Source organism: Mustela nivalis, assembly GCF_964662115.1.
Source record: "Mustela nivalis genome assembly, chromosome: 4".
Taxonomy (NCBI): domain Eukaryota; kingdom Metazoa; phylum Chordata; class Mammalia; order Carnivora; family Mustelidae; genus Mustela; species Mustela nivalis.
The window spans coordinates 138,877,429-138,905,077 of NC_139023.1; the positions used below are offsets into that span (position 1 = coordinate 138,877,429).

The window sequence follows — 27,649 nt, forward strand, 5'->3', positions numbered from 1 at the left end:
GTAAAGACAGTGTGATTTGAGAAAAAGTGTTATAAATAAAGTGAGCATCAGAAGAGGAGCTGAGACTGGAAAAAGCTAGAGACACTCACCCACCCCCTTACTGGGGCTGTACACTTGGTGATCTTAGATAACAGCCTCATCTTTTTTTTTTTTTTTTTCTAACCATATCAAATTAAAAATTTCCAGTATTCTCTCTTTTATCCCTAGATCTCTGTTGTGTGTTTTTGTTTTGGTTTGGTTTTTTGGTGTTTATGGTTTGTAATTATTTACTTTTTTATTGAAATAATTTTGTGGCTAAAATATCCATAGCATAAAATTTATCATTTTTTTAAAAAGATTTTATTTATTTATTTGACACACAGAGAGAGAGATCACAAGTAGGCAGAGAGACAGGCAGAGAGAGAAGGAGGGGAAGCAGGCTTCTTGCTGAGCAGAGAGCCGGATGCGGGGCTCAATCCTCAATGTCCTCAATGCCGGGACCCTGAGATCATGACCTGAGCCGAAGGCAGAGGCTTTAACCCACTGAGCCACCCAGGCACCCAAAATTTATCATTTTAACTGTATTTTAAGTGTACAATTCATTAGCTTTAAATACATTCACAGTGTTGTGCAGCCATCACCACTCTCCATCTCCAGAACGTTTTCATCTTTTCCAGCTGAGACTCATTCCATAAAACACTAACTTTCTAGTCCTTTCTCCCGGTTGCTGCTGGCAATCACCATTCTAATTTCTGTCTCCATGAATTTAACTATGCTAAGGATGTCATGTAGGGGTGGGATCATACGACATTTGTCCTTTTTTGACTGACTTATTTCACTTAACCATTATGTCTTCAGAATTCATCCATGCTGTAGCATGTCAGAATTTCCTTCCTTTTTAAATCTACATAGTGTTCTCTTGTATGTATATACCACATTTTGTTTGCCCACTCATCTGTCAGTGGTTACTTGGGTTGCTTCCATCTCTTGGCTGTTGTGAATATGTTGCTGTGAACATGGATGTATGAATATCTGTTTGAATCCCCACTTTCAGTTCTTTTTTGGGAAGTGTATACCCCAAAGTGCAATTGCTGGATCATGTGGTAATTTTTTGAGGATCCTCCATACTATTTTCCACAGTAGCTACCTACATTTTACGTTCTTGCCAGCGATGCGCAAGTATTCCATTTTTCCACATCATTGCTAATACTTGTTCTTGTTTGTATTTGTGTGTGTGTGTTTTATTTTTACTTTCTTTGTTTTATTTTTAAATAATAGCTATCCAAATGGGTCTGCATTGTTAGTTCATTCTGGTTTTGATTTATACTTCCCTAATTAGTGATATTGAGCATCTTGACATATATATGCTTATTGGTCATTTGTTTATTTTCCTTGGGGAAATTTGATTGTTTACTTTGGTGTAATTAAAAATGTCACCTCTGAAAATGATTTTGCTTTTTTTTTTTCTAAGTGGCTTGAACTCACAGGGCTTAAACTCACGACCCCGAGATTAAGACAAGCTGAGATCAAGAGTTGGATGCTTAACTGACCGAGCCACCTAGGCACCCCAATGATTTTGAATTTTTTTTTTTAAGACTCTATTTATTTATTTGACAGAGAGAGAGAGATCACAAGTAGGCAGAAAGGCAGGCAGAGAGAGGAGGAGTAAGCAGGCTTCCCGCCCCCCACACGGGACTTGATCCCAGGACCCTGTGATCATGACCTGAGCTGAAGGCAGAGGCTTAACCCACTGAGCTACCCAGGTGCCCTTGATTTTGAATTTCTAACTACATTTTATTTTATTTTAAAAAAGATTCTATTTATTTATTTTTTTGTCAGAGAGAGAGAGAGAGAGAGAATGCGCGCACGCACAAGTAGGCAGAGTGGCAGGGAGAGGCCGAGAGAGAAGCAGGCTCCCTGCTGTGGGACTCGATCCCAGGACCCTGGGATCATGACCCGAGTCGAAAGCAGCAGCTTAACTGACTGAGCCACCCAGGTGTCCCTAACTACATTTTAAATTATGGCATAAAAGGAATGTAGCATCTTGGTGGTACTGGGAGTATTTCTAGTGTATGGATTGGCTTCCCCAGTAGCCTACTTAATATTTAGTAAGACATATCTTTACAAAGTTAAGAAAGAAGTCACTCATCTCTGATTCTCGTTTTTCATTCCCTTCATATCAAATTCTAAGTTCTCCTTATAGAGATCAATAGAAGCTATTGGAGGGAGAGATAAGTAAGATGACTGGCTTTTGAAAGAGGACAATAGAATGGAAGGAGAGAACAGCTAGTTAACCAAACATCGTGAATAGATGGTTCACATCCATTACTTACCATCTATCAAAACTATTCTCTGAACTTTTTTTCTTACCATCTTCATGACAGTCTAGTTCATGGGTTTGAATATGAAGTGTAGTATTAATTAACATTGGCATAAGTGCTTAATTTTGGAAAATATTTGAGTTAATGCTGGAAAGATTAGTTTGGAGCCTCTCTGAGGAGAGTCTTCATCTTCATATTGTATCTTAGGCATTGAGGAACATATAGGGAAAGTTTTTGAGGAGTGGATTGTACACCACATTCTCTCTATGCATTTTAGGAAGTTATTTCTGACAATGGTATGTTGGAGAAATTAGGCAGTAAGGATTTGTGATGAACTGGTTAGTAATTATTTTACTATAAATGTTTCCCATCATAAGCTACATTTATAAATACTTGGGTTTTTCAAAAAGAAATCTTTAATCACATGAGATACTTTTAAGTAGAATCACTGCATTTTTGAGAATTTGAACTGACATTTGCAAACAACTAAAATGTCTACTTATAAGATTGATGTGAAGTGCCTATTAATAGCCTTAGAGAGATAGAGTCTATTTAACATCTTAGCATGAAATAAAGAATGGTTGAATGAAAAAGGAAAAGAGAGCATGCTTAAGACAAACAGTTGAAAATATAGTGTTCATTCTGAATAGATCTAAGAACACACATGTGTTTGTAATTTTTTTTTTTTTTAAGATTTTTATTTATTTGTCAGAGAGAGCGAGCAAGAGCGAGCACAGGCAGACAGAGTGGAAGGCAGAGTCAGACGGAGAAGCAGGCTCCCTGCGGAGCAAGGAGCCCGATATGGGACTCGATCCCAGGACGCTGGGATCATGACCTGAGCCGAAGGCAGCTGCTTAACCAACTGAGCCACCCAGGCGTCCCGTGTTTGTAATTTTTGAGCATGCATAAATGCTGTCCTTAAATTTGAAGCGCATTTCAAAACATTTCTGAAATATTAATGCTGATATTTGGGTAAGGAAGACCTTATTGAGGAGAAAATACATGATTTTTGTAAAGAAAACTTTACTTTCACTTTCTAGGGAATACCTGGGTTAGTAGTTGGAGAAGTTTAAAAGAGACCCTACAGCATTGCCCTGCTTTGGCTGTATTCACATTACTGACTTTGTATGGGAGGTTCACCAGCTGTTTGACTGGCAGGAGCAGGAGCTTTCACTTCACTAGTTTATAATTCCTGGCTATTCTAGGATAGTTTGCACTTCACCAAGCCTCAGACAGGTCAGGACATTTGGTAGGAGAAGGTTGAAAGACAAAAGCAGCAGGCCTTGGGTTCTCAGCCTTTTTTTTGTTTGTTTTTTTTGTTTTTTAATTAGCAAATTATATTTTAATTTGGTAGTTAGAATTTTTAGTAATGTGCCTGTATTACATGTAGAAAGTATTCATCAACCAAGAGGAGTTTTAAAATGTCAAAACCAGGAAAAGCTACTTTAAACCATGGCTTGGTTCCTGTTGATCTTAAAAGTGCAAAAGAGCCTCTGCCACATCAAACTGTGATGAAGATATTTAGCATTAGCATCATTGCCCAAGGCCTCCCCTTTTGTCGAAGACGGGTAAGTCTTGCATTTGAAAAATAGGAATATTTATTTAAATGAAGTACTTCTTTTTCCTTTAGTGAAGAAATGCTTGGGCTTTCAATTGATATTTATAAATAAAATTATCAGTGCATTATGTAGCCAGATAAAACTTAAATAAGTGGTAGTTATAATAGTATGATGAGAAGTCTGGAGGGCAAGGTTATCCAGTCCATCTTTTGTTCCCTGTCTCATTTATTTTTCATGATATTAGAATCCTTTAAATTTATTTAAAAATGCTAAATGTAAAAACTGTGTTTTAAAATATGTTGGCAAATACTACAACCCCAAATTGGTAGTTTTTATTCTATGGGAAAGGCAAGAAGCTGGTGGCATTCTTCTTATACATGGGAATTACATGAACTCTTTATAAAGAGTACTCCAAGTTCCCTAGATTTATCTGGCCCTTAGAGATGTATTATTTTAAATTGCTATTTCTTTAATTCAAACTTAATGTAATAGGGACTTTACTTTTTGCTGTTATAGAAAATAAAAATAGCATGCTATTGTGTGGCAGTTACGATAGAGTTTATATATAGACAATCCTGAACTAACAAACATTTTGTAGAACTTGTGCTAACATATAATCAAGTTATGATTTATTGGATGTTTTTCAGGATAACGTTCTCCTTTCCCTCAACAAGTTCTGACCCTGTTAATATTAGCAGTTTTATTGTATTTTTTGAGTTAACTTGGTATTGCTGGTTTGAATAATTAACTAGAGTGATATATTTTTAGATCTAAAATATGTTTTTGATCCTGAACACAGTAAACCAAAAATCCCCACAAAAATCTGAGATTAAATGGGTATTTACATGTAACAGTACTATTAATGTTTTAGTTCCCTTTTTTAAGAAAAAAAAAAAATGAAGGGGAAATATTCTACTAAATAAGATCAACACACAACACCTGACAAGTTTTTTTTTTTCTCCTTAGTAAAAACAATCTTTTATTTGCTGGGACTTATCCTTCGTAAAAATGTGTTTTCTAATTATCTTAGCTCCTTTGGAGTAGTTTCCACTTCTACTCGAAACAAGTGTTAGCCATGTTGAAAATATTTTGAGAGAAGTTTAAATAATAGTTTCAACATTGAACATGGAATACAAATATCTCCATCACCCTCTTATTTTCTTTTTTACTATGTTGTCAGAAAACTGTTTATTTTGTCTTCTTTTGCTTTGTCACTTTTATAACTTCTGAATGAGGTCACTGTTCTGATTTAAGCATTTACACAGAGACCTCTAATAGCTTTAAAGTCTTTAATAAACTAATTTATTATTTTAACACTTCTATAAAAGAAAATACCAACCCAAGTAAATTTTTAAATGGAGGAAAAGAAGTGTGGGTTTTTTAAATGAAAGGATTAAGATATTAACAATCAGGATAATCTTGTTGTTTGTTGAGTATTTCTAATAAATTCTTAGATACAATATATGGCAAATTATTTCATTATATCACAATGTATGTTTTCTACCATTATTTTCTAACATGTACATGAAACTTAAAAGGTTTGGGAGCAGATTCTATAAAATTAATAGAGAACTTCAAGGCTTTCCCTGAGGGCTTCCTAGGGTCACTATGCAGCTTGACTTTTCTGGGTTACTATGTTATGTTAATTTATAGCCTTGCATTTGTAACAGCAGAAGAGAACTAGATTTGAAAAATAAAATTCATACGAGAAAGTTTTTGGGGAAGATAACTGAAAAACACATTCAGTTTCGGACTGCCTACCTGCCAGTAACTTACTATTGCATAACTCATTGACTCTGAGTACTAGAAATACTAGAGGGATCATGTAATTATATCCCCCCCTTTCATGACTGGTTAATTTAGATAGTTTTTAATTGGCTTGCATGTTCTTTGTTATTTAATTTATTAACTTTGGTAAATTGATAATAAACATTTTAAAAATATTATTTTTCTTTATCAAGGATTTAAGGAAGACTTTTGGTAGATATATAATTAGTCATTTCGTGTGTAACATCTAGTATATCTCTTACACTGGGCATATTTTGTTTTCAAGCAGATTGTTCTACATTGACCCAAAGTACATAAAGCAGGTAGATTTCTGTATTTTGTAGGCCATTTTTTTCTTCTAGGCAGTGAGCTAATGTGCACTAGATTGACCTCTTAGTAAGACTTGTAACAGTCTTGACCTATTAAAATTTGAAAAACATGATATTTTATTGTCACTCCATCCCTCATAGATGTTAATCCATTTAGTGTTTGCACAATAAAATAACTTCAAAAAATTGTGAAACAATCTTTTAGTTGCTATAACCACAAACTCAATTTATATCTCTTGAAATATTTTCAGAAAATTTATTGACCTACTATTAAGTGTAATATTGGTATTGGTAGTCAAATTTAATATTATATAAATTATTCTGGTGTCTCCTCAGGTACTTTGGATTTAATATTAACAACAGTAAAGAAATAGCAGTCTAGCTGTTACTCAGTTACTGTAAATGAAAATATTTTTAATATTAAGGTCCTCATTATTTATTTACAATTGCTTAGGCATTCTTGATACTAAGTTATACTTGGAACTTGTTAAAAGTGTAGACTCATGGGGAACCTGGGTAGCTTAGTCGGTTAAGCGTCCAACTCTTGATTTGGGCTCAGATCCTGATCTCAGGGTTGTGGGATTAAGTCCCTATCAGGCTCCACACTCTGGGATTCTCTTTCTCCCTCTCCTTCTGCTCCTCCCCCCTGGTTTCTCACACTCCAAATCAATCAATCTTAAAAAACATAGAATCCTGGGTTACCAACTCTTTTGGATAGTCTTATGTAAGAGGTCTGGATTAAGGTTTAGGGATCTATCTATATTTTTAAAAGCCCTATAGGTAATTGGATCAGGAGCTTTTGAGAGTACTAGTTGAGTATTCTAAAAGAATTGTCTTTTAGTAGAAGAGGAATTTTCTAGGAAAAGCTTATTTAATCTATAAAATCATTGGAAATTTTTAATTTATTTTGAAATTGGAATGCCTAATTATGGTAACACGCTGTTTCTGAAATCCGAAGGTACATTATTTTTCCGCATTTTGAACATACCTAAGAAGTATTTAAAATACGAAAAAAAGGGGCACCTGGGTGGCTCAGTGGGTTAAACCGCTGCCTTCAGCTCAGGTCATGATCTCAGGGTCCTGGGATCGAGTCCCACATCGGGCTCTCTGCTCAGCAGGGGGCCTGCTTCCCTTCCTCTCTCTCTGTGATCTCTTCCCTTCCTCTCTCCTACTGTGATCTCTCTCTGTCAAATAAATAAATAAAATCTTTAAAAAAAAGCAAAAAAAAAACCAAAAAAAAACATAAAATACGAAAAAAATGTACCTTAGATATATTTTGATGGAATTTTGTAGCTTATCTGGCAGCATTTTTTTTCCTTTTTAGTGATAAGAGAAAGAACATCTTACAACTAATAATACTAAGAAAATGTACTTCAGTGCTTAAATTTCATTTTGTAACTCATTTTATTTGGAAGCTTTTTTTTTTTTTTTTTTAAGATTTTATTTATTTGTCAGAGAGAGAGCGCGAGCGAAAGTGAGCACAGGCAGACAGAGTGGAAGGCAGAGTCAGAGGGAGAAGCAAGCTCCCTGCGGAGCAAGGAGCCCGATGTGGGACTCGATCCCAGGACGCTGGGATCATGACCTGAGCCGAAGTCAGCTGCTTAATCAACTGAGCCACCCAGGCGTCCCTGTTTGGAAGCTTTTTAAACTTTCACAATATTCTCATAAAGTTACTCTTCATTATTATTATTTTGATAGAAATTTCCAGATGACATGCAAATGGCAGTGGTTTATATAGGGCTTTTAAAGCTATTGGACTTTGCTGACTTACAGACAAAATATTGTTTTGAGAGTTTCCTGTATATTCCTGGGCTTGAACTGTGTACCAATTGTGCCGCATAAGCATTGGCAGCAAAGCGAAGAGTGTGGAGAACTGCTGGTGGGGTATTAGGGTGGTGAGGTGGGGTCAATATGGGACAAGGGCTTGTTCTCCTGAGACAAAAGAGCTCAAGCAATAATGAAATACATGACTGGGATTTCTGATAGTTGGAAACAGTTTTGTAGGAATTATGTTCCATATCAAATTCTATTCAAAAGACCACATTTAAAATAATTTTTCTTCAAAGTAAAAGTAGAAATTAAAGTAGAATATTCGTGTCATTTGAGAAAATGTGAATATCACTCCTGTGTATTTTTATCATTCCAGGTTAGCTTAAGTCAAACTTTCTTCAAAGGGCCAGTAAATATTTTAGACTTTGTGGACTCTATAGTCGCTATCAGAACTACTCTTCTGTGCCAGTGGAGCACAAAAGCAGCTATAGATAATACTTAAATGAATGGGTGAATGGACATGACTGTGTTTTAATAAATCTTTACTCAAAAAAGAGTGAAGTCTAGGTTTGTGTGATTATAATGATACTACAGTAAATCTTGTGCATCTATCTTTTTGCTTATATATATTTCAGCTCATGGTAAATTTTCAGAATGAGATTGTTAGTTAAAGCCGTAAGTCTTACATTTCCTTTAAAACCATCATCTTCTCTTCTAATTCTTTTGTAATTTTGTAGAAAAGAATCTTTGTGTGGCTAACTGCTAGAATTTTAAGACACTGCTTATTCTCTTCTTAATATACAGTATTAGTATAATAAGGCTATTAATAATTGCTATCTTTTTTAGGAAAGCCCACTATGTATTCTAGGCACTGTTTTAGTTGTTTTGTATATTTTAACCCACTGAATGCTTAAATGACTTAAATGTTTGGTAAGTACTTTAAATTAGGTATTCTCTCCAATTCAGTAGACTAGAAAACGGAGGCTCAGACCAGCTAATCTTCCCCAGTTTTCTTGGTGAGTAGTAAAGCTGCATTTAGCTGCAGAGTGCGTGAATGCTGCAGCTAATAGCAGTAGCCGTTCTCTTTATACATTTTGTTTTTATGTGAACTTAACACTTTTCAACTACTCTTAGTATTTTGTAGGGTAAGCCTGGGAGGCTATCATTGTTGACCTTGTTTCTGTGAGAAAATAGATTCAAAGATTAAAACAAGTAACTTACAAATAACTTTGATATGATAAAACATTTATAAATACAGGGTTTTTGGTATAATCTCTTTTAAGATGTTTCACTTATGAAATTACCCTGCAGATTACACAATAATTATAGTAATAAAAAACTAGAGATATTTGAACAGTATGCATGTTTGTCTGTTGTCTTTGTAAGCTGAGTGAGTAATGATACCTGTTAAAAAATTATTCCTGACACTTGTTCAAACGGCAGGATAGACTTTATTCACGGGTACTGTGGTGTTATAGATATAGGAACTACTACAAAGGGGCTTTGTAGTAGGGGAGCGAGATTGGGCTCAACTCCAAATACAGCAAAGAAAAGTGAGAGTTTATAGCCAAGGAACAGTTTGAAGGGATCAGTGGGGAGAAAATTACTAAGAGGAAACACCGGTGGAGAGGGGGGCTTCTGGCTAAACCAGTGTAACCAAAGTGGTCAGACATCAAGTGGGAGATGATAGAAGATGAGGAACCCAGCAGTTATGGAAGGTGGTCAGATACCAAGATTGGGAGGAGTCTGGTTAAACTGAGTAGGATTCTTGCTTTTGACAACGTGCCCAAGGACAAGGCCTAGCTGAAAAGGAGCTCAACAGAGCCTATCTAGAGTTTGGTCAAGAAGAGAATCTTTGTCATACTTCAGGGTCTGTGGTTGGCAGACAACTGAGAGCAGCTTGTCTGGACAGATAAAGCATCCTCTGACTGCAGTGCAGTGTCATTCTCATCAGTTTGCTCAACCAGTACTTTTGACAGTGAGGACAAAAATTTAAACAGCATTTTACCTCTCTTAGCTTCAGTGCTGTCTTAAGTTTAAGTTTTTTCTTCATTGTTGAGTTATCAATGATACTAGATAAACCTATATTCAAAACTTTAACCTTATTCAGGCATAATCTAATTAGCTATTTTTTGTATATATAATATTCAGTTAGTTTAAGTAGTATGTAATGTTAATCTATTATGCTCCTTTCATAGACTATTGACCAGTCTATTAGTACCTCTTCAGCAAAGGCCTGTCAGTTTTGTGAAATAGGTATCTAATTACTTACTCTACAGTAAGTTCCATTTGTGGGAAGATTTTGTATGTACCTCCAAAGTAGGCCATCATAAACTCTTTTGCTAAAGCCAGCTTGTGAATTAGTACCCTTCTGAATTTAATAATCTCCCAAATCCTCCAAATTCAATGATGGACAGGGAATTTTAATTTTCTTCCAATAGTTAACATCTTTTAGTTCTCTTCATAGAAATAAGACATACTCAATATGTAAAATTTAGAAAAAATATTTTCCTTTACAATTTACTAAATTACCAGTAGTTCCACTGCTGAAAAATAACCATAATAACAACTTTAAGTAAATAATTTTTTAGGAATATTGGTACTTTAATTCATTATTAATATATTGTTGATGGTTTCCCATAATTGTAGTTGCTTAAAAATATATAGTCTGTTCTTCCAAAATTTTTCTCATATTATTGATTTAGACAGTGAACTGCTTTAAACTTTTTTATACATGAATCCTAAACATCTCTATCCACAGATTTCTAGAAGTAGAATTATTTGGTCAAGGAGTATGAACTTCTTTAGATTCTTGAGAAATACTGTTAAATTGTTTTCCAGAAAGCAATACCAATTAAAAACCAGATGAGGGATTTCTATTGTTGTTTAAAGAGTAAGAAATCATATTCTAAGGAAATTTATCCCTATGTGATAAAGTTTTGTGGATTTTGCTTAGTTAATACTATGTCATTGTATTTCTAGTCTAGATTTTTTATCATAGGGAATTTTTTTCCTTTTGAAAAAATATTGAGATAGGCTTATACTTACAGCTTCATATAAGTGAATGATCTAGTCAATTTTTTTTCTACTCCTATAGTTTTAAAACTATAATCTGTGTTTTTATCTGGACAGATGATCCACATGTATAGTTTTATGATTAATTACACTATCTTTCTGTAAGTCTTAGGATTATTTCAGTTTTTGCATCACCTTAGTTTATCCTTTTATATTTCTGAATTTTAGGGTAATATTTGCATAGTGTAAATGACAGCCCCTCCCAAAGTATATTGCTATTAATAATATTACAAGAGTACTTCTCATACTAACGAGCAGCTGCCAGAAATATTTGCCTATTCCTTATAGCACTACTACTTAGTTTTACATTTCTGGCATAGTTTTGCCTTTACCCCCAATCCAGGTTTACCTTTTTTTTTAAAATCTTGTCCAGCCATGATTCTTACTGAAAGTAGTTGTTGCAAGTCTGCTCTTTTAAAATGTCTTGATTCCTGAAAGTCATTCATGAAACTCAATATCCATTTATTTTTATTTATTTTTAAGATTTTATTTTTTTATTTGACAGAGAGAGATCACAAGTAGGCAGAGAGGCAGGCAGAGGCAGAGGGGGAAGCAGGCTCCCTGCTGAGCAGAGAGCCCGATGCGGGGCTTGATCCCAGGACACTGAGATCATGACCTGAGCCGAAGGCAGCGGCTTAATCCACTGAGCCACCCAGGCGCCCCTTTATTTTTATTTTTTAAAAGATTTTTATTTATTTATTTGACAGAGATCACAAGTAGGCAGAGAGGCAGGCAAAGAGAGAGAGGGAAGCAGACTCCCCGCTGAGCAGAGAGCCCGATGCGGAGCTCAATCCCAGGACCCTGAGATCATGACCTGAGTCGAAGGTAGAGGCATAACCCACAGAGCCACCCAGGCGCCCCTCAATATCCATTTCGTGGAATTCTTAGCCAATTAGAAATAGATGGGTGTTTCCCCAACATACAGAAATATGAATCCTTTAAAAAGCCAGCATCCTCCATCTTTCCCCCAGACCAGTCTGTTTTGTGCCTCTTTCTTTCTAGATTCTTTCCAGGACCTCACAGTCTAGCTTCCCTCTCTGGTTGGAACCTTTCTCCTGACACTGATTACATCCACTGTTGTCCTCATCCATCAGTGGAACATACTGTAATTGTTGCCATTACCTTTGGCCCTTAGGCAAATATGTACTGCCCGGTGATGTTATTCCATTTAGTTATCTTGTCTCCCCAGTTAGGTTATAAACTCTTAGAGTTCAGAAATTATCCTTCATGTCTTTTTATGCTCCTAGTGATATGCAGGAGAAAGTTAGTATAAATATTCTTATGACTAATTTGTTGAAGTATGTGTTAAACTTGGAAGATTCTGAAGGAGTTTTTGTTCTGTTAAGAATATGGCATGTTTTTGTTTACTAAATGTTTTTAAATGACTGTGCAGCTGTGATTTGAATATTTTATTTTCTAAATTTAAATAAACTCAGATACAATTTGACATTTTATTTTAAAGTAATTACTACTTACCAATTTTGAAAACGAAGGAGAAACAAACGTAGGGTAAAGTTATTTCTGTGGCACTCGTGAGATTCTACAGTAGCCAAAAAATGTCAGAAAATGCTGAAATAAAGGGAAAATTTACAATACTTTGGAGAGAAGAAAGAACAGGGTGGTGATATGAGCAAGTTTGGAGGGAAATTTTAATAGGGTACCTGATTTTTTTTTTTTTTTTTTTTTTTTTTTTGAGTAAACTAAAATGTGACTTCCTTTGGTTATTTTCCCTACACACATATTGCACTAGAACTGGGGAAATTTTTCAACTTGAAAATTTTGAACTTGAAAAATTCAAGCATTTTCAATTGATCTGATATGGTTTATTGTCACTACTTTTTTTTTAGTCAATAAAAGAATTAGTTACCACATAGTAGACCATTCTATTTTAAATCCTATCAGGCCTTTTCTTCTTCTTTTTAAAAATTAATTAATTAGTTAATTATTTTTAAATTTTTTAAAATTTTTATTTCTTTTCAGCGTAACAGTATTCATTGTTTTTGCACCGCACCCAGTTCTCCATGCAATCCGTGCCCTTTCTAATACCCACCACCTGGTTCCCCCAACCTCCCACCCCTCGCTCCTTCAAAACCCTCAGATTGTTTTTCAGAGTCCATAGTCTCTCATGGTTCACCTCCCCTTCCAATTTCCCTCAACTCCCTTCTCCTCTCCATCTCCCCTTTCCTCCATGCTATTTGTTATGCACCACAAATAAGTGAAACCATATGATAATTGACTCTCTCTGCTTGACTTATTTCACTGAGCATAATCTCTTCCAGTCCCATCCATGTTACTACAAAAGTTGGGTATTCATCCTTTCTAATGGAGGCTTAATACTCCATAGCGTATATGGACCACATCTTCCTTATCCATTCGTCCATTGGAGGGCATCTTGGTTCTTTCCACATTTTGGCGACCATGGTCATTGCTGCTATAAACATTGGAGTACAGATGGCCCTTCTTTTTACTACATCTGTATCTTTGGGGTAAATACCCAGTAGTGCAATGCAGGGTCATAGGGTAGCTCTATTTTTAATTTCTTAAGGAATCTCCACACTGTTTTCCAAAGTGGCTGCACCAACTTGCATTCCCACCAACAGTGTAAGAGTGTTCCCCTTTCTCCACATCCTCTCCAGCACATGTTGTTTCCTGTCTTGCTAATTTTCAGGCCTTTTTTTCTTAAGAATGTTTCATGTGTCATGCATAAACTTGAGTAAACAGAATATAAATTATAAATTTTCTTGTGGTCTTGTTCTCTGTATTGTGCAGGGTACTAGCTATAAATAAAAGTGATGATTCTTCATCCCCTGTACCTGTGGATATACAAAAGTGAAAAATTACAATCCTTTATGCATCTTAGATAGTCTAGTGGTAAAAACCTTAAAGCTTTATAGTACAGAAGTATAATTTTGCTTGAATGCACCCGTGTACAAAGTACTATGAGTACAAAATACTCAAAGCAAATGATTCAGGAAAGGCTTCACAGTAACTTTGAATTAAAACATGGTGTTTGCTAGTAAGCGGATGATGAGAGAAGTGATGGGCAGAAGGAACTTGTATTATTGCTTGTGCTTACATCTCTTCTTTTCACATTTCACACTTATACTGCTGCAAGTTATTGCTTATATCTTGCATGACATTTATCAGTATTACTATCAGCCAGAAAATATGTGTTGAGCACTCAGAACAGAGCTGGAAAGTTTTCTAGAACCTATGGCTATAACAGTGAACTAGGTAGAGGCCATGTCCTCATGGAGCTTACTTTATGGAAACAGAAAATAGTCACTAATGTTAGTGTTTTGATGACAGTAAAATAGGGTTAATAGTATAGAGTCTAACTTGGGATGCAGGGGAAGCACTATACTTTCCACATATGAACTCATATAACCCTTAAGATAACCTTGTTAAGTGGGTGTTGTACTATAGTATCCCTATTTTACAGATGAGGAGTCTGAGGCATAGTGAAGGTAAGTAATGTGCCCTAGAGTTAATAAGTGATAGAGCGGAGATTCTATGTCAGGCATCTGGGTCTAGCATCACAAACACTGTGGTAAACTGACCTTGGTAAGGTTGTTGAGTGAACAGATCCTTAGTTTCCATGTGTTGTAAGGGGTAACTTTTGCTGTGTAATCCTTGGTTTTAAAATACATAATTCTTTGGTCCCACAGCTCATGATGGCTTTAGTATCTTATTACTGACAACATTGCTTTCTAGATGTTTTTGTCATCAAGTGATGTCCTCTTATTATGTGTACCTCAATTGTCAGATATGAATGTAAAACAAATTATAATGTTATGTGTAAGTCTACAACTACATTGTAGAAATAACTGCCTTGAATTTTTATCCCTGTTGTTGATAGATAACAATCTGTTCAAATAGTTTAGTTACTTTAACATCACAGGGCAAGGGCTATTAAGATGTAGTATGGGAGACAGATGAAAAATATGCTAAAAAATAAACTTGCTGCCCACTGTCCCATGTCACAGACCAGATGTCCAGCATGCCCTGAGAGCTAAGAATTTTTTTTTAAAGTTAGCCAAACCTAACTCTAAGTAACTTAAGATAATCAGTTTTATTATTTGAATACTCGTGAACTTCCTGCAAAAATATTAATGTATAATATACTGGAAGTGTTCAGTAATATATGCACCATATTACTTTTCAAAACTCCAAAAAGTTCTGAAGTCAGCAACACAGCTTTCTCTAAAATTGTGGAACTAACTCCACAGACCTTTGAGTTTTACAGCTGTCACCCACATACAAAAAAATGGAATATTCTTTGAAATGTCAAAATAGTTAAAGCCTTAAGTTCTGAGTGCATGCATATTTAAATCCTTTAAAACATACATTATATAAATGAATACCTAAATTTTACTAAGCTCCATATAATATGGTAGTTCAGAGCCTATATATTATTTTTCTTCAGTGAGAAATGTAACTCTCGTTAGCAGACATATTCATTAAATGAGGAATGAGAACCTCTGTCACTTTTTTACTTCATGGAAAATTAATACTACTAAATTAGTTTTTATTCTGCTAATATATATTAGGCATACTCCCTGTATGTGTTGCTACTATAACAGAGATGAGTAAGGCAGAGACCTTCCTTCCTTTAAGGAGGCTACAGATGCTTTTCTGTCTCTGAGAGATGTATCTCATTGTCCCCATTTTGTAGTCACATCAAAATCAGAGGAACATGGATTAATTAATGTATTCAACAGATAAGCATCCATTAATTGCCAGGCACTTCAGATATATTAGTGAACAAAGCAGAAAAAGTCCAACCTTTTATATAAGTTAACATTTTAGTGACCCTGAGAATTCTGCCTACGATTGGACAACATGTTTGGTCTGTTCCAGTATACATTGTGTCACCAGACTGCTTCATTCTGTGGTACACTTTTCTAAATCATCTGGTGGTAATTTGTCTTATAGTTTCTCTGTATGTATATGTGGGTACCTACATACATATGCATGCATACATCGACGCACACTTTCTCTGGCTTGGTGACTTTATTGATATGTATAATCTATTGGTTTTTAAATACTGTTAGATAGTATCTAGCACAGAATAGTATTTTGAGGTTCTGAAAGATTAAATATGATTCTATTTTATTTCATTTTTCATATCCTTGGAAGAAAACTTAATAATATCCTACCGGGCTCACCTAGTGATTTCTTTCTGGATTGTTCCTGGGTCAGATTAGAGTTCTTGGCCCTATTTCTGACTTGTGGAAAGCTGCATAAATTAATGTGTGTTTCACATATAAATCAGTTAAATAATGGCAGATATTTATATATATTTTAGTAGATATGTTTATGGTAGGTATAAATAATGATAGGGATAATTTAACGATTTTATTCACTAATTTGACAGAGAGCCAGCAAGAGAGGGAATGCCTGTTGTGGAAGTAGGAGAGGGAGAAGCAGCCTCCCCACTGAGCAGAAATCCCAGATGCAGGGATCAATCCCAGGACCCTGGGATCATGACCCAAGCTGAAGGCAGATGCTTAACTTGACTAAGCCACCCAGTGCCCCTAAGATTTTTTTTTTTTAAGATTTTATTTATTTATTTGAGAGAGAGAGAGACAGAGAGAGAATGAGAAAGAGAGCATGAGAGGAGAGAAGTCAGCTGGAGAAGCAGACTCCCTGTTGAGAAGGGAGCCCAATGTGGGACTTGATCCTGGGACTCCAGGATCATGACCTGAGTCTAAGGCAGTGGCTTAACCAACTGAGCTATCCAGGCACCCCAAGATTTTTTTAATATGACAGAAATTTCACCATAGAAGTAATGGCAAAAAGGACTAGCATTTGTGGTAAAGTCAACAACATTCTAAATGTTAGGAGTTACAATTCAGTTACTGCAATTTACATTCCATTTACCTCTTGATTTGCATGCATAGTGTTTTATTCCTAAATTGAGAATGAGAATATAGATATTTTTAAATAGTAAATCTGAGATTAATCAAGTTTTCTCTTGTAACTTTGGTAGTCTTTATATAAATATTCATATATTTATAAACTTTATTGACATTTATGTAGGTCTAGAGGAAAAGCAAGTAGGAGCAAGTATTTCTCAAACATTATCAAATTAATACTGACTCTAAAATCACATGGATAGCTATTTGTTTATTGTTATTCTGTGATATTTACATGTAATAATAGAGAAATCAGTTTTGAGAGAAAAAATGTAATATTGGATGAACTTCTCTTAAATTTTTCTCCTTCCTAGTATTGAAAATGAAAATTGAAACTTGTGGGTTATTCCTATATTTAATTACATTTTTATGTGTGAGTGATTTCATATAGTTCACTTGGGAGCAATTTAAGCTTAAACAGCTTTTCAATAATCCACAGAAATCTCTGCATTATCACTTTGGATTTTAAAATGTCATTGTTGCTACTAGTTTGAACATGTAGGGGCAGTATAATACTGTTTTTGTAAATTTTGTCTGAATTTGTGGAATTTTTGAATCAGTAAGTGGTGTTAAAAGTTTGTTCTTTCCAAAAATGTAGCTAGCTGTATGTCTTACATTTAAAAGGATGAATGGGACTGTTTAAGTTCGAACAGTTCTTTCAATTTAGGCTCTTATATATATTATACAAAAGTTTTTATATTATGGAAACTCATGGCCCTGATTTATATTCGAAGTCAAGGAATATGTTAAGCTAGTTAATAAGAAAAATGTACTTTTATTGTTAGACAGTAAAAATGAGGACATGCAAGTGGATTTGCAAAAATAGACAAAATGCTAAAATTAGTGCAATTTTGCTCTTTTTTTTAAAAAAAGAAGTATGCAGTGCTTCATGAATTTGCGTGTCATCCTTGTGCAGGAGCCATGCTAATTTTCTCTGTATCATTTCTGTTTTGGTATATGTGCTGCCAAAATGAGCACTGAAATTAGTGCAATTTTGCTCTCATTCTATCGGTACCAACCTTTTCAAAAATGGATGTTTAACTATGAGAATTTTTAAATAAGGACTTAATTTTTCAATCTGACAAGTGAACAAAACTTGGATTACTAAACATTCTTATTTTAAGATTCTTTAAGTGATATTTTTTTTTCAGTATCAGAATGATTAGGGTTATTACAAAATGGATAGTTTTTTTTCCCATTAAAATTGATTTACACTCAGAAACAACTGAGTAGTTTTCTTTTCCACTTATTCAGTCTATAACTTCTATGAGTCCAGGACGGCTTTAGGCATTTGGAGTACAATGGTGAATGGCACAGACTTAAATCTTCATCCTTATGAAGTTTATAGCAGAATAGCAAAGTGCTTAACAGCATAGATGATAGAATCATTTAGACTTAGGATTACATTCTTAGCTTCACCACTTACTAAGCCTCATCTGTAAAATGGAGATAGAAGTACCTACTTCATAGGATTATTGTAAGAATAAAATGAAATAACGTATAGAAAGTATGGTTCTGCAAGAAGAACTGAAAAACTGTTGTGAAGTTCACAAGACTTTTTTTTTAAGATATATTGATTAAAATAACAATTCTCCTGACATGATAATACATATTTCTTTTACTAATGGTTAGTGTTTTGAATATTTTTTCATTTTTCGTTTCTTCAAAAATGTATAGTACCAATTTTGAACATTCATTTTTCTTAAATAGTTTCCTGAGTGACTGTTAATCTCTAAATGGAAAGCTACTGCATATAAAAAGTTAATGTGATTTGGTTCTACTTACATTATGTAGATTCATTCAGTGTGACTATCATATGTATAAAAGTTAACCCCATTATGTCTTACTAAATTAAGGTAACATGTGCTATCTTAGTATTTTGTTTGGAGTCTCTCAGATGTTTAGAATAAATATGTTGGCTTCAAATGCCCATTATTTTAAAACAATTTAAATTGCTATATAAGAACTAAAAATAGAATTTATTGATTCACATGTTGGTTGCTAAAATGTCTAGCAAATAGTTTCCATTATGATCTTAAGCTCTGACTCCATTTCTTTCCCTAGAGGCCCCAAAATAAGTTAATTAGGAAATGGAACATACTTGTTAACATATTTGAAAACTACCTTGTCAAAATGGTCCCTGGAATATCATTACTACATAAGAATTGAGACTTAAAACATTTAAAGAATTGATTCACAAGTCTTAACAAAAGTGCTTAGAAATTTAGATCTTCCTTTGGTACCCTGTACTGCTCTTAGTTCTCTTTATTTTTTTAATTATGTGGAAACCCCATATTTAACACATACGCATGTGGACAAACATGCACACACACAAATGTGTATTCCCTGCCCCCCCCCCCAGTTCCCCCAATACACACAAATGAAGTTCTCACCCACCCGACCTCTGTATAGTAGCTTATCTGCAGTGTTCATGCTGCAACTGCTGCATTGAGGGGAAGTGGTGTTCTGCCGTTTTCATATTAGCTTTGTTATCGTGCAGTATTTTCAGCTGCTCATACTCATTACCATACAGCTGGTATGTAGAGAAGAGAAGGAAGCAAGCAGAAGTTGTACTGTCTACAAGAATAAGACGCTCTTTTGCAGATGGGGTGTTGGCAGATGGGGCATGTATTTGAACAGGTTTTACTAATAACAGGATGCATTAAAAATCATTTTGAGAAAGTCCTTAAGGTCAGTGCCATGAATTCAAAGCTTGAGAGGTTGTTCAGCGTTTTGTAGACCTTTTTAGAATATTAATTAACTCTAATACAAAAAAGTAATAAATGGCCAACCACAGCCTCTTCTAAAAATATTTTTTTATCAGTTTTTCCTTTTTCACTTTAGGATATTTTCTCTTTAATGTATGTTAAAGAGCATTGAAACTGCTTGCTAGTGTCTGTCATCATCTTACACTGTATATCTTCAATATATTTACTTAAAATTCCCATACTGTGATTATATACAAAAGTATATAAACTTTGAGCAATGTAATACGTTTTCAGATTTAATATATAAGTGTTAAAATATTTCTTAGAAGATGAAAACAAAAGAAAATTTAGAAATGCCTCTTTTTGTATTGTTGACTCCATTGAAGTTTAAGATGAATTATGTTCTATCTCCATTCAAAGTTAGAAGTGAATGGTATGCCCCAGAATGAATCTCTTTATTATTATTACATGCTTTTCATATTCACAAAACCAAATGAAGTAGTAATGAAATAATTATCAGTAGCTTAAAAAAGTTGTTCAGTGGGATCTTATTCCTTTTGACCCTTTTCATTAACTGTAGTGTTTCTTGGTAGATCCTGTTTCAGTGGGAGATTGTGATAAAAAGCAGCTAAAGCAAAATAAAAATAGCCAATCAAATGTAAAATATGTAGTATCCAATTTAATTTTAATGGAAATGGCACTTAGCCTGTTACTTTGTTCATAGAGAGTAAAATACGTACTGCCAAAGATTGTTTTTCCTTTTTTTTAAGCAAATATTGTGCTTTTGATAACTCTCAAGAACTTTCATGCTTCAGATTTCTTTTTTTTTTTTTAAGATTTTATTTATTTATTTGACAGACAGAGATCACAAGTGGGCAGAGAGGCAGGCAGAGAGAGAGGAAGCAGGCCCCCTGCTGAGCAGAGAGCCCAACGTGGGGCTCTGTCCCAGGATCCTGAGATCATGACCTGAGTTGAATGAAGGCAGAGGCTTTAACCCGCTGAGATACCCAGGCGCCCCTCATGCTTCAAATTTCTTATCAGTAAAATGGAGATACAAAAATGCTATCTGTTGAGTTAATACCAATGAATAAATAAAATACTTTAACTGAGATTTGTGGGAAATGATGTACATATTTAATGTTAAAAGCGTGTATGGCCCTTTGAATAGTAAAAGTTTGTATTCTGTTGGGCATTTTTAAAGCTACAGGAAGTCCTAAGGCAGGTCGACTTTTAATAACAAAGATAATTGCATTTTTGTTGTATATCAAACTGTATTTTCTTCCAGTTTGGTTTATAATTCATTGGTAATTGGTAAATATCTAGAAAATTTTATTATTTTTGCCTGAAGGGGAAATACGTGTATATAGCTATATAAGATACTACAAATAATATTATATATAACATAGCACTAAATAAATAATAAATTTATAAAATGTGTTCACCTGTATCACCTTTCCTTATGAAAATTATGAGTTTTTCAAATCACATAATTTCAAATCAATAATTTCCAGTTATTGTAATTCTGTCAATATTGATAAAGGTGCGTGTTGCATTGTTCATTATCTCATGTAAATATTATTTATTGATACCCTGATAAGTGTAAGGACTACATAAGCAGCTGAGGTAAAAGAACCAAAATGAAAGTGGTCACTGCTTTCATGGAGCTTAGGGTTTAATGGGGAAGATGGGCAAATAATGTGTCTACACTCTGACAAGGCATTGGTTCAAGTACTGTGATTAACAGCTTTAGAACGGGGAGAAGGTAGCTCTGAGAAGGAAATTGGAGAAGGCCTATACACAGATGATTCCCATGTTTTTATCTCCAGTCTAGACCTTTGTTCTGAGTTCCTAGAGCTACCTGGAGCATGATTTCCTCACCTGGATATGACCAAACCAAATATGACCAATCATGGACTTCATGATCCTCCCTACCCCAGAAAACAAAAACAAGCAAACTTGTCTAGTGTCTGATTCTTGTCTAGTATCCTCTCTCATGTCCCATCCTGTTGCATAAGAAACTTGGGTCTCATCCTTGATAACTCCTCCTCCTTTATTCTTCACAACTAATCAATCTGTCACCAATGCTATTCATTTTATGTCCTAAATATCTCTTAAATGTTCACTTCTATTCATCTTTGTTTCACCCAGCTAGTCTAAGCAACTATTCTCTCTTGCCTGGTGTCATGGAATAACTTCCTCACATAATCTCTGCCACATCCACTCTCCCATTCTGGTTTTAATATTACATTTAGAATGATTTTTCAAGTGGCATATCTGATTACCTCCTTCCCCTGACCAACAACCAGCATAAGCTTTTCTTTACTCCTGTGGTAAAGACCTTTATGAGGTCTTGCATAATCTAGCCCTTGTCTACTCCTCTAGCCTTATTCTGTACTTGCCATAGAACCTCTATCCTATAGTAGGGGCACCCTTCCCCCACCACAACACATTTTAGTCATTCCTTCAGAGAAGTCTTCTCTGAACCCCCAGACTAGGTAAAAACCTTAACATAATGCATTTTCTTAACACTGCAGCATTTACCTGCCAATTTTATCTCTACTTTGTTTTATTTCATTGTCTTCCTCTCCTACCACACTATAAAAGCTCCTATCACAGCCATGAAGCTGAGACTGTTCTTAACTTGTATATGATAGGCATCCAAATAAATACAACTGAATGAGTGTTTGCAGGAAATTAAAATAACCATTTAAACCTACATTTGTTGTAATTATGTATCCCAGGTAGAATACACATAATTAGTTGAAACAGTATAGGATAGAATCACAGAGATATGCATGTATTGGAACTGATGTTTATACCTAGGAAGTGATAGCCACACATGGATCAAATTCACATTTTTTAAAGATGGATTGGTCCTTACAAAAAGATCTGTGTGATGAAATTAAGAAGCAGGACCAAAGCATAACCACATATTGAAGCATATGTTGTATATATACGCCGAAAAATACCCCCCACACTATTACTTAGTTAACAAGTCACGTATTTTTAGGCTGTCTACTAAACTAAAAAAGTGAAAACCAAGTGGGAGTCATAATTCCCTGTTAAATGTTTTGGAGTTGTAATAACCAATGAGAACATTTAAAACATTTCTTTAGTATTAGGATACATAACTTTTGCCAGTTTTCTATAGTGTTCAGGTAACTTGGGTAAGGGAGAAAGACCTACTATCTCTTTCAAAAGGAGGCTCCAATGAGATACTTTGCTGTATTCTGTTCTCAACTCTTTTTCATTATTTCATGTTTTAGAGATATAAAGAAAAATGCATGAGGGAGTGAGGGTAAAAATAGTTCTTGTGGGGGGACGGTTAGAAAAGGAAGCAAAAATGCATGTATTACTGTAAGTACCTGTCATCAGATAGATTTTTATTCGCTCTGCCTACCAATGGCTACCTACCCTCAATATAATGTCAAAGATAATGGGAGCAGGCCTTCACCAAGGAGGCACTGGCAGTAGTGTATTAATTCTTTGTCAAGCTGCTCTTGATAAATTCCTAGCAGTAAAGTGTATCAGAGTACTCAATTAGCTATCTAGTTTGTCTCTTCTTTATCTGTGTCTGCTATGACTCTAACATAGATTTCATGCACACATCATACATCTGCATACTAAAATTGCATGGGAAACATCCTAGAGATTTATTAACTACCAATACTTACTGCTATGTAGGTAGAAAACCCTGTTATCATTTTCTGTAAACTGGAGACCCAAGATTTGCCTGTCTTCAAATCCCAGCCACCCTATAATGGTTGTATGCCCTGGGGGAAGTTACTTGAGCTCTTGGCACCTGTTTCCTCATCTGAAAGACTGTACCTACTTCATGCAGTCATTAGATAGCTTCAGTGAATTTTATATAAGCATCTAGAAGAGTGCCTGTCAGTTCTCTTCTCTGTATGCTTCATTTTCTTAAGAAAACTTTATTTTTTAAAACAGTTGCTTATTTAAGCTGGAATAGTTTATGATATTTTTAATGGTGGGCAGTAAAGGAGAACTCAAATTAAGTGTAGTGTTTATTTTCCCTTTTTTCTTTAGGTTTAAAATATTACCTGTGTTTCTTGGAATATCTCTTCCTCTTTCTAGCTCTATGCATTGTCATATAAATTGAGCAATTTCCTTTAACAATTACATTGATTTGTCCTTTTTAAAAAATCTATTTGACTGTCCTTCCACCCAAATTAGTAGTTTTTCCAGGATAGAGATGACATCTTGCTCAGTTTTGCTACTTTTTGCTTAGTGCCTGGCTTTCAAGAACCCTGGCTAGATATTTCTTGAATGTAGCAGATGTAGATCTATCAAAATAAAATGTTTGAATCACTGTTTAGTTTTCTTTCTCCCACCTTGTTTCATTGTTTAGAAAACAGGAAACCATTATATGGGGCAGGATTCATTTGGATGAAACTAATAATATTGCAGTGGAATTTGGGTTTAGAGGCTCACCATAAGTTTTTCTAACAGTAATTTCCTTTTTCTACACTACCTATGTGGAAAAACAAGTGTAATACATTTCACAAAGTTAAAGTCTTTGAAATAAATGAATTGGTGGGGAGTAAATTACATCTTGGTCTAACAAAATCTGGTTTTTTTTTGCAAAAGCTAGTTGAGTAAAAATATCTTTAAAATACCATTTAATTTTAATCTCTTTACATTGTGATCATGATGATTACCATGTCTTCATTTAACATCTCTTGAAAAATATGTTCTTAATATTTGTCTCTTGATAGAATAACTTTAAAGGAAAGGCTGAAAATGAAGAGGGTGTGTGTGTGTGTGTGTGTGTGTGTGTGTTGTGTGTGTGTGTGTCTTTATCCCAAGAGCTAACAGAATATTACAACTTTAAGAATATTCCGTAGTTCAACATCTTTTTGCTAACTTTGACTTTATGTGCTTTAGTATAGTTAAGCTATTCCTCATAGGATCTTTTTTTCATGTTTAAGAGTTTGAACATGTATTGACTCAATTAAAAAGAATTGAAGATTCAGTTTTTCAGGAGTGTTCTCAAATCACCTTGTAATGGTTCTCAGTGGACCAGCTGTATGCACAGAGAAGTTTTTAAATTGTAGTGCACATTTGTTTGGTAGTCATTGTGCCATCATTATATACCAGGAGTTCACACAGCTGGAAGAAAGCTCACGATATCCATCCTGCAGAAAGAACTTTTTAGAATCAGGTATCATGTGTGGCAGACTTTCAAAGTTAATTTTTAAATATTTGGGAGTCTTGAGTGTTTACAGATAAATGCGTTCTTAAATATGAAATAGCTTTTTAATAAAGAACATAACTTATAAATAAAATATTTCTATTATAGTGGTTTTGCCAAAATGTCAAAGTGTTCCTGACCATTGATCTTATGGTTCACTGTGAATAAAAAACTACTATAGATCGTATACCTTTTCAGGTGAATAGTTATTTTGAAAATATTTCCATGACAGGCAAAATTATGTCAAACCACATTTATGACCCATCTATTTCGAGCAGCCTTTTTTTTTGTACTCTGCTTTTATATACTGAATCTTTATAGTCTGTTGGAAGTTCCTAAAAAGGTAGGGGATCATGTAGGCATTATGCCAGTCAGATAATTCTTGATTCTTTCATAGCAAAGAATGCAGTTTGTTAAATTATATATACAGTAATTATTTTAAAATGTAAATTGATGTTTCTAAAATGAATCTTTAGAATCCTCCTTTTTAAATGTAGTGGGGCATGATTACTGGGTTCTTCCATCCTTACTTGACAGCTGTATCAAACACAGATACTTAAAGAGTAGGCAAGCTACTCTAAAGTAAGTAAAGAATTGATTAAAGCTCACCATAATGCATACTTTCCAGAGTAAGAACCTGGGGTGATTTATGTTTCTTAGTGGCCTACCACCAATATGGAATTATTAAGTGTTTTTGAATAAGTGAAATAAGTCCTAGTCCACAGACTTTGATTCATAGCTAGAGTTTTAAAAAGATTGGTTAAAGTTATCCCCTCTTATTTTAAATTCTTCTGGAGATTTTGTAAAATGACTGAGATGAGAAGAGAGGCTATATTTTAAAAAGCGTAATAAGTTTGAATCTGGACTTTATGTATCTGCTCGTCAAATTTTATAATTGGACATAATTATCAGAATTGGGAAGCAAACCAATAAAAGATTACCGAATTGAGAAAAACATGTATTTTAGATTAAGCAGATCTTGGATGACTACATGCTAATAAGGGTGTACCTAAGTAGGGTTGTACATGAGGCTGTACTAAGATTTTGGAAGGCTTTTTCCAACTTTGAGATTCTGTGATTATTTTCTGGAATTTTTTATGATCACAGAGAAGTAAAAAGTATACCTTGGGTAAAATCTCTAATAACTAAAGGTAACCATGTCTTTCACCATTGTAGACATTTGCTAAAAGAAGGCTGGCAGATCCATCTACAGAGATCTGAGCCCAACATCTCTGTCTTTCTCAAAAAGAGTAAATTATCAAATGTAAAGATAAAATCAGAACATAGAAAGTAGAAGAGCAAGGAAATAGAGATATGATATAGTAGATACTCCTCCATTCTTATAGAATTGAGTTACCTGCTATAAAGATTTAGTATAGTGCTTGGCACATGGTGCAAACTAAGACTTATTTGCTATTCCAATTCTCTTTCCTAAGTTTAGGAACCTTTAGGGAAAGGCGCTCAGTTGGAGAGTAAGTATGAGGAAATGGAAGAGTAATTGCTGGATGAAAGAGTTGAAAGAGTTCAAATACAGCTATATATTGTCTCTGTATTTCTAATTTCAGCCAGTGAGAATTATTTTGTGAGCAATCTTTAATTTTATATGCATTTTTGAAAGTATAAAAAATAATACAGGCAAAAATACATAGAGAAGTTCTTTTGTGTTTACTCTCATTCTAGAAATCCTCTAATGAGGTCACATTGTACTTAGAGTTAAATCCGAACTCTTGACCATGATCCTCCTACATGATCTGGCCCTTGGTTATCTGTCTGACATCATCTTGTGCCCGGCACACCATCCTAGCCAGACTGGCCTTATTCTTGCTGATCCTAGGTGCTGCTACTCTTTCATTTTGACTTAACAGTTGTTTCCTGGGCGTTGCCATTCAAAATTAGCCACACTTCTCTACTACCCTTAGTACCTACATCTTTCATAGCACTCTGTTTTATTTATCTCTTAAAATTAAGCATTATATGAAATTATCTTACTCATGTACTGTCTACTTATTATGTGTCTCCCCCTTCTCCTAGAATGTAAACTATGTGAGAGCAGAAAGCTCATCTGCATTGTTTGCCATCTTATACCTAGAGCCTAGAACAGTTATTAGCAGAGTAGGTGCTCAAAGGTTATGCAAGTAAATTTGTTTATTGGCAGGTAAGGAAAAAGAGGAAAAAGGTCTTCTTATTAAGGCACTTAGATGACCACTGTGAATATATTTATGTATTTACATAGGCTTTTCTCTAGGCATACATACACATATACTTAATATTTGCATATTTATTCTATAAAGTACCATACTTTATATCATGTGTTTGAATCTTACATACCTTCTACTTTACAGTAGCCCTTTTCCTAGTTCTGGACATGATGAAAAGTTTCTATGACTTGAAAATTTTTTACAATGAAGAATTTTCCTTAAAAGGAGGCTTTGTGTTTGGGGGCTAGAGGGGCACGTCATGAAGAGAAAGGGCTGGATGTAAAACAAGATGTTTAATTTTCCAAGCAAGTCATGCATTTTTTTTTTTTTTTTCTTAACATCAGATGTCCTTTTCCAACATTTTGGTGAAAGTCAATGAATTATGTACCCTACTGCCCTGAATTACATTTTTTATTGTTTTTTTCATCAAGTTTGGAAGAGATGATAAGGTTTGAATGAGTATTTATTTAAGAAATCTCTTCTTTCTGCACCAGTCGCCCTTGAGTACAAGCTGCTTGTGTGTATGATCTTGTATAAGTGCCTATTGAAACAGAAGGACCCCCTATTAGTCAGTGTTTATAACTAAATAAAAAGTCAACAGTCTTTACACCCACACAGTAAAGTTCTTCTTGTACAGAAAGACACATATTATACCTAAAATGGGAGAATGAGTCATGGCAGAAAGTACTTTTGAAGAAACCATTACTAGTAAGCTAAAGAATATTTTAATTATAATATTTTATGTTTGTATATGGAGATATATTACTAAATAGGTTATGCTCTGATGAACCTTGTAAGATTGACTACTAGAAG

The 27,649-nt window shown here is 34.5% G+C and overlaps 1 protein-coding gene across 6 annotated transcripts in view; it reads left to right on the forward strand.

Moving 5' to 3' along the window:
- Positions 1-27,649, forward strand: part of FBXW7 (F-box and WD repeat domain containing 7) — a 235,460-nt gene that overhangs the window by 165,169 nt on the left and 42,642 nt on the right. The window contains exon 1 of one of the 6 annotated variants that reach the window (XM_082727313.1): positions 3,707-3,868. The exons of the other annotated variants lie outside the window; for them this stretch is intronic. Coding sequence (XP_082583439.1) covers positions 3,722-3,868 — 147 coding nt within the window. The 5' untranslated portion in view covers positions 3,707-3,721. Of the gene's footprint in view, positions 1-3,706; positions 3,869-27,649 lie in introns of those variants that run through there. 6 annotated transcript variants of the gene reach the window in all.